Below are 14,490 nucleotides of genomic sequence, written 5' to 3'. Positions count from 1 at the left end.
CGGCTGAGGCGAGCTCCGGGGCGGGGGGCCGGGGCGGGGAAGGGGGGGTGTGGGGTGGGGAGACGAGGCGGGCCCGGCCGGGCCAGGGGGGGCCGAAGCGAGCTCCGGGGATGAGCTCGGGGGCGGCTCGGTGCGAGCTCCTGCCTCTGAGGCGAAGGCGGCGGCGGCGGCAGCAGAGGCGGCGGCGAGGCCCCCATGGGCCGGCGGCGGGCCTCAGCCGCGGCCTCCACTTCTCCGCACGCCGGCGGGATGGCGCCCGGGCCCCGGAGGAGCCGCGCTAGCCGAGGCCTGCTGCCGCGCTGCTGAGGCGAGCCCGCCAAACTCCCCTCCCCCTCCTCCGTCCTCGACCCCCCGCACCTCGCCCCTTCCCCACCCCCTCCTCAGTCTCGGTCCCCGGCGCTGCTCCGGACCACTATGACCATGAGATCCGCAGTGTTCAAGACGGCCGCGGCCCCTGCCGGCGGCAACCCAGAGCAGCGACTGGACTACGAGAGGGCTGCGGCGCTGGGCGGGCCCGAGGACGAACCCGGGGCGGCCGAAGCCCACTTCCTCCCCCGGCACCGTAAGCTCAAGGAGCCGGGGCCTCCGCTGCCCTCCTCCCAGGGCGGGAGTCCCGCGCCCTCTCCGGCCGGCTGCGGCGGCAAGGGCCGGGGCTTGTTACTCCCGGCCGGGGCGGCCCCCGGGCAGCAGGAAGAGAGCTGGGGCGGCTCGGTGCCCTTGCCCTGTCCGCCCCCGGCCACCAAACAAGCCGGCATTGGGGGGGAGCCAGCAGCAGCCGGAGCCGGCTGCAGTCCCCGACCCAAGTATCAGGCGGTGCTGCCCATTCAGACCGGCTCTCTCGTGGCGGCGGCCAAAGAGCCTACGCCCTGGGCTGGGGACAAGGGTGGGGCGGCTCCCCCAGCTGCCACAGCCTCGGACCCGGCGGGACCCCCACCACTACCTCTGCCCGGGCCGCCACCCCTCGCGCCCACCGCCACTGCCGGGACCCTGGCGGCCAGCGAGGGCAGATGGAAGAGTATGAGGAAGAGCCCTCTCGGGGGTGGCGGCGGCTCGGGAGCCTCCAGTCAGGCCGCCTGCCTCAAACAGATACTTCTGCTGCAATTGGACCTCATCGAGCAGCAGCAACAGCAGCTGCAGGCCAAGGAAAAGGAGATCGAGGAGCTGAAGTCAGAGAGAGACACGGTACGCGAGGGGTTAATCTGTCGCGCCGAGGAGCGAGTTGTGCGCATGCTCAGGGCAAGGGGGCTGTAAGAGGTTAAGGTATTCCTTGGTTAGGGGTAAGGAGGTTGACCACCAGCAAAGGAACACCTTAGGTGCCAGGTGCTTGGGAGCTAGGCTCACTGACACGTTGGGTTGGAAGGAAGGGTTAAAGGGCACCCTCCCAGAGGGGTGGGGAGGGAAGGTTGCAGATGCCAAAGGGTTAATTTAAAATGACAGCCCCAGACTTGTGGGAAAGACGTTTAGAGTGGGAAAAGACCTGATTTGTGAAGGGTTGAAAATGAAAAGGTGGGATGCATATGTGATGGCTTTATGGAACGGGTTAAATTAAGAGCTTTTGCGTTAGAAATACATTCTGGAGGAGAGGGACATAGCAGCTGTTGCTCTAACCACTGCTGTAGCATCTTTGGATAGGAGAGTGGTAGGCCTTTTAATTGGTAGAGGTGATTCACAGTGGAATTCTATTTTAGTTTTCTTAAATGACATTAAGAGAATTACTGCTTTTGATTTCAGACAGTTTTTAATAGGAAGCAGTTCTAAAATCTGACCCACTGACCAGCTGCCTTGTATAAGAATAGTGTTTAAGGCCGGAAGATTTTAAGGCATCAGGGGAAAGTAAGCTTATTAAATGTGTTAAGCAGAGCCCCCACCCCCCAAAATCTCTATATTTTAGAATCTTAAAGTAGTAGGGAAGGCATTTATTATTTCTTTGAACTTCTGAGCAGCGTGACTATATAGGCTTAAGGGCACGTTATGTGTTGAAACATATTCCTTCAGATATCAGGAAAGCTGTGGTGATGGGGGTATTACTGTGCTAGCATACCTTACAGCTGCCTAAAAATAAACATGGTTTCTACAATTGTGTTAAGGTTGCAGCAGCCACTCTCTCTCTCTCTCTTTCTTTCTTTCTCTTTCTTGGTTTGTGCCATGGGGTGAGCAAGGGAGCAGAGGGCTATTCATTTTGTTTGCTTCCAAAGGAATTGCATTAGGCAGCGGCTGTATTATTGGAGAATGCATTCTGCAAGGTGGAATGGGAGCTGGGACAGATCTCATTAAAATATCTCATGGTGTTGATTTGTGGAAGTTACTCAACATGGAGGTGGCACTGCTCAGCTACTGTACTGCAGTCTAGGGGTGTGATGGTACTGTAATTACAACACATCATATCCTTACATTGGAGGGGGGAGCAGAAGAAGAAATCAAGGAAATGTCACCCACAGACCATGGTTAAGGCTGTGAATCAAAACAGAAGGAGATGAAATGAGAGTATGGTGACAGGGAGGCTCTCTGCTGATTGTGGAGGTTTCTGCTCGGTTCCTGAGGTAATGGCCTCTTTGCAGATTTTCCTAGGCAGGAAAAGTGAGGTGAGTTAAGGATAGAGTGTCAGTCTGAACTTGGCATTCACTGCTTCTGTTGTGTATTGCAGTCTTAGTGTTGCTTAAGCTTGTTTCTCTTATTCCAGTTGTTTGGCCTCTACTGAAATCTGGGCAGCTAAGTAGATGTAACAGAGGCAACATTAATATCACTGTCTAACCCAAATAAAATTCTTATTATAGGGTATAAGTAGCACAGTTGGCACCATTTCTCAGAACATTTTAATGTGAAGTTTTTAGTGATAATAGGCTTCCATTTTCTGTTTGATTATGTAGTCTTCCCTTTAGAGTTAAAAGACTGTTTTTAGTCAATATTTAGATATATAGGTATAATTTTCTTCTGTTATCTTAAGTGCAAAGCAGCAAAGCAATGTGCATATTTCACCATTGATGGGATTTATGGGTAATGGTTTCTATTATAATTCTTCCAAATTGAATGTTCATTGTTTAGGTGACAACCCCCACCCCACCCCCCAGACCCCTTTCAAATAACACTGCAATCCTTATTGGCACTGTGACTGTATGAGCTTTTAATTCCTTCTCAATGTACTCTTTGGACTTTGCCTTTGAGTATAGTGTTTTAGAGTGGAAGTAGAGAGGATAGGATTTGGAGAACCCTAGGGCCTCCTAAAAGAACCTAAGGTTAATTCTGGAAACTACCAAACTGACTTGGAGCCACATGGTTAGCAATAGCAGAGACCATGCCATTTAAAAGGCATGTTGTGGCCCCTCCCAATGAAGAGGATCTTCTTTCACAAGAATGAACTACAAATTTCCCCATGTCCCTACCCATTTAGGTTAGCCCCTAAAATTAAGCAATGTACCTTGTCTTCTCTGTTGTGTTTAAGGAAAACTAGATTAATGTCTGCCTATTAAAAAGAAGTTGAATTGCTATGGTCCATGGAAAGAGGTAGAAGACCATACAGATTCCTGAATGGGGCTAAGTACCTGCATTTAATTTTTTGTGCTTTAAGTCTGCATTTTGCCACTCTCTTTTAGCTCCTTGCTCGGATTGAACGTATGGAAAGGCGGATGCAGCTGGTAAAGAAGGATAACGAGAAAGAAAGGCATAAGCTGTTTCAGGGCTATGAAACTGAAGAGAGAGAGGAAACCGAGCTATCTGAGAAAATTAAACTGGAGTGCCAGCCAGAGCTTTCTGAGACATCCCAGACTCTGCCTCCCAAGCCTTTTTCATGTGGGCGGAGTGGAAAGGGACACAAAAGGTGTGCTGATAACTTTGTTATGCTGTCTGAACATGTTGAGGACACTTGTTCTCAGTGACTGACTGTAGGGGACGGGGACTCATGAATTAGTTTTAATACAACCATGTTCTGAATTATGAGGTCTTCTGTGTTGAGAAAGTATCTTGAAACATTCTTGTGCAGGCTATAAAAGTTTGTTAGGAACATTTTGGTCACAGTAGTAATTACTGAATGCAGAGTACATCATAAAGAGAATGGGCAACAAATGTGACAGCTGAGTTTCTTAAAGAAAACAATAGCAGATAGCAGGTCACTTCAAGTTAGGAAGTGTTAAATTCCTTCACTGTGTTAAGTATTGGTGAATATAAAAAAGTAAGATCTAACTGTCCTTGGACTCAGAGAGATTAGTCTAGCTGTGAGGATGGCATAAATTTTAAAACTAAGAATTCAACTGCAGTAACATATGCTAGATAGACAACAGTAAGACTACTATTGTAAGATTCAAGGGTATTAAAGATTATTTTGAGTTAGAATAGTGAAACTTTAAGAAGGAGATGGATCTTGAAAAAGTATAGAATTTAGGTTGGTAAAAAGAAAAGGAGATGGCATTCTAGGAATGTGAGGTAGCAGGAAGGGGGTAGTGGTGGGAGAAAGAGAGCCAGCAGATAGCAAGAAAAAAGAAATAGAGATTGTAACTAACATGGTATAGGATTGGAGGGGGGAATAAGAAACTGGTCTCTGGTTGACAGGAATGAAATAAACCACAGGGTAAGTGGCACCTAATATTAGCTAAAGGATCCTGAATAAAGTAGGGACCTTTTTAGATTTAGTAGGCAATAGGATACTATAGAGGTTTTTAAGCATGAAAACTCACTTGTTCAGTAAACATTTACTAAGAGCCTATTATATGTACTGTTAAGCATGAGGCTGTTCCTGCTCATGAATGCCAAATGAACCTAGACATTTAGATACCTGAATAAAAGCTAGTTCTCTTACCCAAAATGAAATCAAATCAAATTTTATTCAAGAGTCAATGAATTGTATTATATTTTCTCCCCTATCTAATAGGAAATCCCCATTTGGAAGTACAGAAAGAAAGATTCCTGTTAAAAAGCTGGCTCCTGAATTTTCAAAAGTCAAAACAAAAACTCCTAAGCACTCTCCCATTAAAGAGGAACCTTGTGGTTCCTTATCTGAAACTGTTTGTAAACGTGAATTGAGGAGCCAAGAAACTCCAGAAAAGACCCGGTCTTCAGTGGACACCCCACCAAGACTCTCCACTCCCCAGAAGGGACCCAGCATCCATCCCAAGGAGAAAGCCTTCTCAAGTGAGATAGAAGATTTGCCGTACCTTTCCACCACAGAAATGTATTTGTGTCGTTGGCACCAGCCTCCCCCATCACCGTTACCATTACGGGAATCCTCTCCAAAGAAGGAGGAGACTGTAGCAAGTAAGGCATAGAGAACACTTGCTCTTATACCCTAGTGGTGGCGGTCAAGCTAACAAGTGTGAAAATGCCTTTGGCATTTTTAAAAAAGTGCAATCAATAAAGCAGAGTTCTGTCAAGAATGAGTAAGTTAACAGCCAGAGACAGACACTGTGCAGGCATTGCAAATAGATGGAATTACAGCAAAATGTGCTCAATGTATTTGCCTGCTTACAACACTGGGAGATGTGTTTGCCAGTAAGTTGCTCATCACAAGAGCACCAGACTTGGGGGTGTAATCTCCAGCAACTTGCATGCCCTCTGAAAAAAGGGTTTTCTGTGCTTTGAAATGCATAGAACTTATACTTTGCCATGCACGACTGTTCCTGCAATTGATATTGTGTGAAACCTGGGAGGGTGGTCTTTGGGTGTTCTCAGGGGCCAATGATAATTTTTGGGTTGGGGAGCCAGCTTGGGGTGGGGAATTTCACCTGGGCCTCCGCTCTTTAACTATATAAACATTTATCTGTATCTCTTTGTCCCGGTCTTGGGGGGCAGGAGGAATCTGCCAAAGACCAAGAGTCTTACTTTATCTTATTATACTTCACAAAGGTTCTAAATGTGAAGAGTTTACTTGGATTGCAGTAGCCCATTGGTTGTTCATATATTTAAATAAAATGGTCTACAAACTATTTTTCAAACAATAAGGACTATCTTGGGATATCTGAGCTGCTTGGGGAGGGTGTGGGGTGTGGGACCTTGGTCTTCATTCCCTTTTTTTCTTTATGGCTTCCACACAGATATGCCCCCCTATCTCCTACATTAATCAGTTACCAATGTGCCTTCAATTATGTAATGTTAGTCTATGACAGTCACTATGGATGCTCTGGGTGATGGTGGGGGAATCCTTCTTGGATAGAGCTGCAGCCCTGAGTTTCTACCACTGTCTTGCCCCAGCAGGGATGGGGATGGGAATCCATTCAATAAGATACAAGCATTCTCCAGGCTTTGTCAGGCTGTTCTGGTGACAAAATTAAGTGGGAAGATAGATTACTCTTCTTAATTATCTAAAATTCATTAGGCCTCACATTTGTGTACATGAAATAGACCAGGATCCTGATCTAGGTTCAGGTTTTTTGTTGGTTCAGTCAGTTGAACAGGTTCATCCTTAAGTTAACCTTGCAGCCATGGCAATGCTGTGTAACAAGAGAAACCATGAAGCAACTTCCCATCCGGAATTGGGAAATAGCTTGGTCCAGAGCTGTTCTGTGTGACTGGCTGTTTTTGAAAACCCTATCTGCCCTAGTACAGAAAATTCGAAGCACCTCTGAGGTTGTGGGCATAGCAGTACAGAAGGAGTCTGATTGGCGGGGAATCCCAGCCCTTTGAGGAGCCTGAGTTGTGAATAACATGTGAATCCTTCTTCTTGATGCCCTATCTCAAGAGGAAGTCTCAATGGCTTATCCTAAGGAAGCCAAAGTCTTTGTGCATGTTGTTCAGGCTGGACCAGCAAGGTAGTTTGTTTGGAGGGAGGAGGGAGCTGTTTAAGAAGACTACATATGTAAGTTTTGAGAACACTGATCTTTTATTTGAAAAATAGGGTCAACTTTTACTCACCTGCCATGTTCTGAGTTTAAGGTTTGATATCCTTGGCCATCAACTGTTGCAGGGAAACCACCCTAAATAATGAAGAAAAGAAGTCGTCTCAGTGTAAAAAAAAAAGTGGTGGGCTTATTTTCTTTTCTTTTGTCTGTTGTTCCCTCTTCCCCTCCCCCAGAGAGAAACTCTCAAAAGAACAACTCAAAAAAACCAAATGGCTTCCTAGTGAGAGCTTCAGTGACGATCCTTTCCTCCATTTTGGGTATGGGCTTTTTTTCTTTTTACACTGAGATGATTCTTCTTTCCTGCATTATTTAGGGTGTCTGATGCCATCAAGTGTTGCAGGAGAAACTTCAGTCTTGGCTGGTGAGTAGAATAGGAATTGTGCTGGATGGGCCTGGGGTGGGGGCTGGTGGGATGGTGGATGGTCGGGAGCTGCATTCCCCGTCAGTTGGATGTGGGAGAGTGAGACTCCTTGGTGTATGATTACACTGTAGACTTCAAAATGACTACAAATTTCAGTTGTTTTTCAGGAACTACAATAGCATCCATTATATGAATTGTCAGGTATTGGCTTAGGGTTTTTTGGTGATCCTGTGTTTGGCAGACTGCAATGGCATTTTAGGTTCTTTTATACCATAGCGAGGACACTGAATATGGCTTCAGGTGAGGCCATAGAATGGATTCCTATCACTTGGTAACTTTGTCTTACTGGGGAGAGACCTCTTGTCCTAGTGAATAGTAGGAGGGTTATGTGACCTTGGATTTAAGAGTGGTTCCACCCCTCCTCCCTTCCTTTTTCTTTTTCTTTTTTTTTTCTAGTTCCTTCTTGGAGGGACCACTCAGTAGAGCCTCTAAGGGACCCAAATCCTTCAGACCTTTTGGAGGTAGGTACCCAAGACCTCTCAATGGGAAGGAGTGAGAGACAGAGTAGAAATGGGAGTATAACTTGAATATATCACAATAACTGTTTGGGTTAAATAAAACTTTAAAGCTAGAAGGTTACTTGAGGATTATCCACTTCAGCTCTGTTGTATAGATGAGAAAACTGAGGTCCAGGGTGGTTAAGTAATTTATTCAAAAATGAATAGCTAGGGAGTGTTCAAAGCTGGAGTTCATGTTAAGTGGAAAAGTTAGCATGTACCACCACTCAGCAACAAAATTATATATTCCAAACTCATTTGACTTAAAAGTTTGATATCTATTTTAAACTCGGATTCTTACAAAGTATGGGGGGTTTATGACAGTCTCACGTGTTGTTTCAGTTTGACATGACTTTCACTTTAGAAAGTTATGGAAATGATTTTGAAATTTGGAGATTCTACAAGGGTGAGAGTCGGGGAAGGAGTATGTTTGTTTTGTTGATTCTGTTACCAGAAGGTTCCCATAATATGCATAGAACTCACAGACTCAGGTGGGACCTGAAGATGAAAGATGTTACCTTCCTGGAAGCTGGAAATGAATTAGTGTGTCACATGGTGATAAATAGCTTATCAGCTGCTGTTCTTTACACAGAACCTAGATGACAGTGTGTTTTCGAAGAGGCATGCAAAACTGGAGCTGGATGAAAAGAGAAGGAAAAGGTGAGGCTAGAGATGTTTATCCTGGGAACAACTGAGCTCTAGGACCCTGACTTCTCTTTCATCCATACTGTGGAGAGTCCTGGAGCTCTTAACACTCTTAAATTCCTAGCTTCCCAGTTGGTTGAGTATCTTTGTTTAAAGTGGTAGTTGTTGTAGGTAAAATGTTTGGCCTCTTTTTCTTCGGATATGCCCTCTCAGTTCCACTCTCTTTGATCACCAACACATGATTTGGACTCCTAGCCCTAAACAGTCTTCTGTAACCAGGCAGGCAGTTCTCTTTAACATCCTCCACCCCAACCCCTCTACCCCCAATCAAGAACAGTCAGCAAAGATCTCCCTAGCATCTGGATTGTGTAAATTGCTTTTATATAGAAGGTTTTCAGTAATGTTGGGTTTGTTTGTTTTGTTTGTCTGGTTTGTTTTTCCCAGATGGGATATTCAGAGGATCAGGGAACAAAGAATTTTACAGCGACTGCAGCTCAGAATGTATAAAAAGAAAGGAATTCAGGAATCTGAGCCTGAGGTTACCTCATTTTTCCCTGAGCCAGATGATGGTAAGTTTTGTCTATCTAAAAGAGTAGATTTCTTTTAAAGAAGAAAAAGGGCACAAGGCTCCAGGTTACAACTTGTTCTGAATGAATGAACAGTATGTTGGAGCAGGTATAGTTGACAGCCATTTCTCATCCGTGTCACTAACTAGATTGCATTTGACTTTCTTCCATAGTTGAAAGTTTGATGATTACTCCCTTCTTGCCTGTTGTAGCATTTGGACGACCATTACCAAAATTAACTCCACAGTAAGTATAAAGTGTTCTTTTTCCTGTCCCCTCTAGATAGCCAGCACTTCATCGCCCTTCAGACTGCATGAAAGCCTAGATATAAGTGGAACAGGCAGCTTAGGGATAGCCATGGTTCTTTGACAGAAGTAAGACTACCTGGGCAACTAGCTTTTGCAGTGGTAAGATTCCCAAGCCCAGAGTTAGGAGGATTGCTTTTTAAGTTAGAAATAAATTATTCAATCACTTTAATAGCGTAATATTGCTCTGGCTTTGAGGCAGGAAAAACATTCCAAACTTGGGACTTTTTTGACTGAAGGCTAGGAGTGGTGAGGGACATGGTATCTTTTTTGGAATTACTCTCATGTCCACACTGAGTCCCTCTAGTCTTGGAAGTTGATTTCCTTATCCTTTTTTGCCAGGAATTTTGAACTGCCCTGGTTGGATGAGCGTAGCCGATGCAGGTTGGAGATCCAGAAGAAGCAAACACCTCACCGGACGTGTAGGAAATGACTGTGCTGGCAAGAACCTTCTGTCTTCAGATAGTTGTAGCATGCCATTCCCAGAGAGTGGCAGAGACCTGTATATGTGACCTGTGTCCTCATGTATGTTATTCACTGATAATGCCCTTCCATACTCCCTTGATCTTGGTTTTGTTTTCCTCACTCTGATTTCACAAAAACTCTTTCATTGGGCTAATTGTGAATTATAGAGAGTGATTGGGATATCTTTTCCTCTTTTGGGGAAATGAGCTCTCAAGCTAAATCTCTAGGGTGGCAGATTTGGAAGCTTCCAGGGTCTGCTTCTATACATTTGCCTATGTTAAAGGGGTAAAGGGCTCTTTCATTACACTTGTGGAAGATAAAGCATCCCCTGCCTTTAGATCTGTGCTGCATGGCACTCTTCTTGCCCTGTTATACCCTTCCATATAGTTTGAGTATAGTGGTTTTTACCCTAAAACAAAACAAAACAAAAACCTCACCACGAGCTTAAAGACCAGATGAGGAATAACAAGTGAAGTGATGAAACAAGTCATCTTCACAGGGTAGAAGAGATTGGAGAGTTGTAGATAAATGTCTGAAAAGACAGTTCTCTTAAAACTATTCTGTGATATAGAGATGTGGGAAGGGATGTTTGGCTGTGATTTTTTTTTAACTTTTTTTTTTTTTTTTTACTTAATGGGTAACTGAATTTCTTCCCCCACCCCTCAAAAAATAAAATATTTGGAAAAGAGAATGGGGATGGTTACTTTTGGACAAGTTATGGCTCTAAACGAAAGCAGTTGACATTTGGGGATGGCATGCCAGAACCTGTATAGATGTCCTTGTGTCACATCACTTCTCAAGTATTCCTTTGTTGGGCTTTATCCTTTTAGCTGAGCTCTTGGTGGTGGGATAGAGATTTAGGGAGGGTGGGGGGTATATGTGGAAATATGTGCTTCCTTTGGCTGGCAAATGTCTATATCTTGAAACAAACAGATATACCTAATGAGCTTCTCTATTTACGTTGTAAAATCAGATTTGTATGTGTACCATCTTGGTTCCCCACCACCAGTACCACACACACCTCTTTTGTTAAAAAATGTCAGGCCAGCACTCCAGGCCACTTTGGTCTCAGTGTAAGATCCCTGTAACTATCTGGAAGGAAAACAGAGTCAAGACTTCTGGTCTTAAATATATAGGAATTGCCTTTCTTTAGTCTTCAGGACTATTGTGTGAAAACAAGTAGGGACCTAATCTCCTAGAAGATAGGGACTTTTATCCTTGAAGAGAATATGTCCCCAGCTTATTAGCACTTTTAGAGGAGAAGCCAAGGTATGTAGGGTGTGTGGCCGGCCCATCAGTGGAGCATGAGAGAATGGGATACCATTGTGGGAAGAAAAGAAAAGTTCCTCAGGGGCCTCCCACTGCTAAAGCTTTTTGTGAGATGTTGATCTGTGCTCCCTGGGTTTGACTTTTAAAAGAATTATTCCGGCAGCACATGTAGTATTCTTGGATGATCTTGCTGCTCTTATTTCTCCTTTTGTGTGTGTGTGTGGCTTTGGGTTTTCATTTGTAACTCCATCTGTTTAGGAGAGTGGGCTCTCCACAGGGAACCTGCTGTGAACTCCATTGCAAGAATGTAGAGAGAAATAGGACTTATTCCACTAGGGGCTCTCATCTCACACCTTAAGAAGAGGAAGGGGATTTCTAGAAAAATGGCCAGATTTTCTGTTTTCCATCGTTTTAACATGGCAAGCTTTCTGGTTTTCTTACTCTGACCTATGTTATGTTTCTTTATAATGTACCCAAGAAGAAAAAAGACCAATTAGTGTCTCTTTACTTTGTTCCTTGATTCCTCTGAGTTTCTTCTTGATTTTCAGTATTTTTGTTGGATTCCCAAATTTGGATATGGGTTAGCAAATTAATCTTTTGTTTGTGCCCTACCCAAGGGACTCTCCAGATTCTGAACTTGAGCTAAATGAAGAGGAATCCGTGAGGTGCTATCTGGCCAGACTTAAGTGGATTCTATTTCCTTGGTTCTCCCTCTACCTAGAACCTCTTACTTTATTGACCCCTCTTCTAGATCAATTCTTCTTTCATTTGGATATGCTGAGGTTTGTTTAGGAGTTTGGAGAATAGATTAGCAAAGTTCCAAGAGTGAAATTACAGTGTGTTAAGAGTGTGGGGGGAAAATTCATCTTATTTTTTCCCTACATGGGGTACAACACTGTGAAATTCAGTCTTCAACTGAAGGCCCTGCAGTTCTCCTAAAACATAGTTCTTTGTTTCGTTCTTTAACAAAGTTTAAGCTAGTGTTAATAAATTAAAAAGAGAAATTGCTTGTCTGTCCACTTCAGCTTTGTTTTAAGCCCATTTCATATTGTTGTCTGTGTTGTAATTCATACTTTTGATACCATTTCTGATGTGTAAAATTGGTTGTCTTGTAAATATCTTATAAAGAGTTCAATTGTAAATAAACTATTGTGGCTGTTAATTTTTGAACTTCTGTTTCAATTTATTTTATTGGGAAGCATTAAACAATTCTGCTTGTAGATTTTAAATCTATTTCACAAAATAGAAAAACATACCATTTTCCCTTTTATTAAGGTATTCACTTACATTTGTGTATAAGCACAATGTATGTTTCATCCCTCTTTTTCCTGTATTCTTCCTTACACATATTTGGCAACTTTAAAAACAAGAGATTATAGAATATTTGGTGCCTGGTGTCTAAATTAATAAAACCTCTAAGTTGAAAAGCCCTTAGAGGTCATCTAGTCTGACCTCTAATACACGATTTCCCCTTGACAACATTCCAGATAAATGAAGTCCAGATTCTGCTCAATACTTCGTTTTTTTCCATATTTTTCCCCCTAAATGTTAGAAAATTCTTTCTCGTTGACAAAACCTAACTTCTTATAACTCAAACCCATGAGTTCTTGCTTTGCCTTCCAGGGTGATGAAAAAGATCAATTCCTGAAAGAAAAAGAAGGATCAATTCCTTTTCCTCATAGTTCCCTGATGAAAGATTCCTGTGACTATCCCAACTCTCCTCTTCATGGGAAACATTCAGAAATTACACTTGTTCCTCAAAAGAAGATTCTTTGTTTTTTTAAATCCTCACCAAGGATATGTTTTTATTATTTTTAGAGACAGAAAGGGAGAAAGAAACATCAATGTGAGAAACTTCCATAGGTTGCCTCCCATATGTGCCCCGATTGGGGATAAAGACCAGGAACTGAATCTGCAAACTTCTGGTGTATGAGACGACACTCCAACCAACTGAGCCACCCCACCAGGGCAAGAAAGGATTCTTGAGGGCCCAGGCTGGGTAGCTCAGTTGGTTAGAGCATCATCCTGATACACCAAGGTTGCAGGTTCGATCCCCAGTCGAGCCCATACAAGAAGCAACCAATGAATGCATAAATAAGTGCAACAAGAAATTGAAAACTCTGTCCAAAATAAACCAATACATAAAATTTTTTAAAGAAAGAATTTTTAATTTTTCAGTTCCTTCTGTATGAGTGAACAATTTGCTCATGTCCATTTGAAAATCGAGTCCTCCAGCCTGGCTGGGGTGGCTCAGTGGTTGAGTGTCAACCTATGAACCAGGAGGTGGTTGTTGATTCCAGTCAGGGCACATGCCCCTGAGATCCATCCCCAGTAGGGGGCATGCAGGAGGCTGCCGATCAATGACTCTCATCATTGATGTTTCTATCTCTTCCTTCCTCTCTCTGACGTCAATAAAAACTTTTTTTTTTTTTTTAAATTGAAGCCAGACCAAACAACTGAAAGGCAAAGTGGTAGACTATCATTTTTCTTAGACAGTAAACTTGGCAGCCTTATTTGCATCAATTTATCTTGTGATCAATAAGACCCTCAAGTCTTTTTTTTTTTTTTATTTTAACAAATCATACATCCTCCATTTTGGACTGGGGCAGTTGGCTTTTGGAGCAGGATTTACAAGTTGTCATATTTGGCCACTTGTTTAACCAGTTAAGATCTGTTTGGATCCTGGTTCTCTCTCTCAGAAGGCATTCAAAATGCCTTCTAGTTTCATGTTGCCTATACATTTGATAAGTATCAGGAACTCTAACCATATATAATTTGTAAATATATTACAACAATCCTGTGCTGTGCCACAGGGACCTTTACTATATGTATATTAAGGTGTACTCTTGTAGGTGCACTAATAACTTAGCTCACACGTCTTGTATGTCCAAAGAAAATAGAGGGTGGGGGAAAAGGTTTACAGTTGTTTGTATGAAAAATAATACAATAATTAAGAAAGAATAATACAAGACTAAACTGTTTCACATACTCAAAACTATAAACCTACTTTTCCCCCACCTGGCATACTGATTTTTTTTTCCATTTCTGACAAATGCCTTGCCAAAATCAAAGCATTCCCCTCATCTGGTTAACAAGGGAATCATATCAGTATAGGGAACCAACGACGGTTCCTAATCATCTCTTCTTTTTAAATCAGTTCTAAAATCTTGGCAAGACTAGCATCATGCCAGCCTGCACTTTGGGAGAGGTGATGGCTGGGGTGGAGAGGACACATGAAGAAGGAAGAGGAAATGAGAACACAGGGAAAATGCAGCAACAGTAAGTCCTCGGGCTTCACTGCAGACAACACGGTTTTTCCTTCGCCTTTTAGCTTAAAATGGGATGGTGTGGCAAACCTGATGATGCAGCACAACTACTTTACAGGTTTACTTTGATTCGTGAGTTTACCAAACAAATGCAGTAAAATGATTTGCTTCAAACGTAGGCAGAAACGAGAAATTGAAAAAGAAAACCATGAAACAGCTCCAATGCCGCAGT

At 43.3% G+C, this 14,490-nt stretch overlaps 1 protein-coding gene across 4 annotated transcripts; it reads left to right on the top strand.

Annotated features, from left to right (window-relative positions):
• The first annotated feature begins 270 nt into the window (after window positions 1-270).
• Window positions 271-12,162, top strand: MSL1 (MSL complex subunit 1). 4 transcript variants are annotated; one of them, XM_016202256.2, is made up of 9 exons: window positions 271-1,182; window positions 3,591-3,814; window positions 4,862-5,244; window positions 7,138-7,185; window positions 7,642-7,706; window positions 8,335-8,402; window positions 8,832-8,956; window positions 9,127-9,199; window positions 9,601-12,162. In XM_016202256.2, the coding sequence occupies exons 1-9, from the start codon at window positions 415-417 to the stop codon at window positions 9,689-9,691; spliced, it is 1,845 nt and encodes a 614-aa protein (XP_016057742.1). In that variant the 5' UTR covers window positions 271-414; the 3' UTR covers window positions 9,692-12,162. The 4 variants fall into 4 exon arrangements, with proteins under 4 accessions (XP_016057742.1, XP_087682260.1, XP_087682261.1 ...); XM_087826135.1 differs by having other exon boundaries at window positions 272-1,182; window positions 4,862-5,121; XM_087826134.1 differs by lacking the exon at window positions 7,138-7,185.
• The last annotated feature ends 2,328 nt before the right edge of the window (window positions 12,163-14,490 follow it).

This window comes from Miniopterus natalensis, chromosome 17, assembly GCF_054644295.1.
Source record: "Miniopterus natalensis isolate mMinNat1 chromosome 17, mMinNat1.hap1, whole genome shotgun sequence".
Classification (NCBI taxonomy): Eukaryota; Metazoa; Chordata; class Mammalia; order Chiroptera; family Miniopteridae; genus Miniopterus; species Miniopterus natalensis.
Note: the sequence above shows the minus strand (reverse complement) of the source record. Positions and strands in the feature narration are given on the sequence as shown.

Bases quoted from the DNA above. Each gene is read 5' to 3' on its own strand.
- MSL1 (XM_016202256.2), top strand. From the start codon at position 415: ATGACCATGAGATCCGCAGTGTTCAAGACGGCCGCGGCCCCTGCCGGC. The intron at 3,815-4,861 runs GTGTGCTGATAA...CCTATCTAATAG, and splicing joins AGTGGAAAGGGACACAAAAG to GAAATCCCCATTTGGAAGTA. The intron at 9,200-9,600 runs GTAAGTATAAAG...CTTTTTTGCCAG, and splicing joins TTACCAAAATTAACTCCACA to GAATTTTGAACTGCCCTGGT.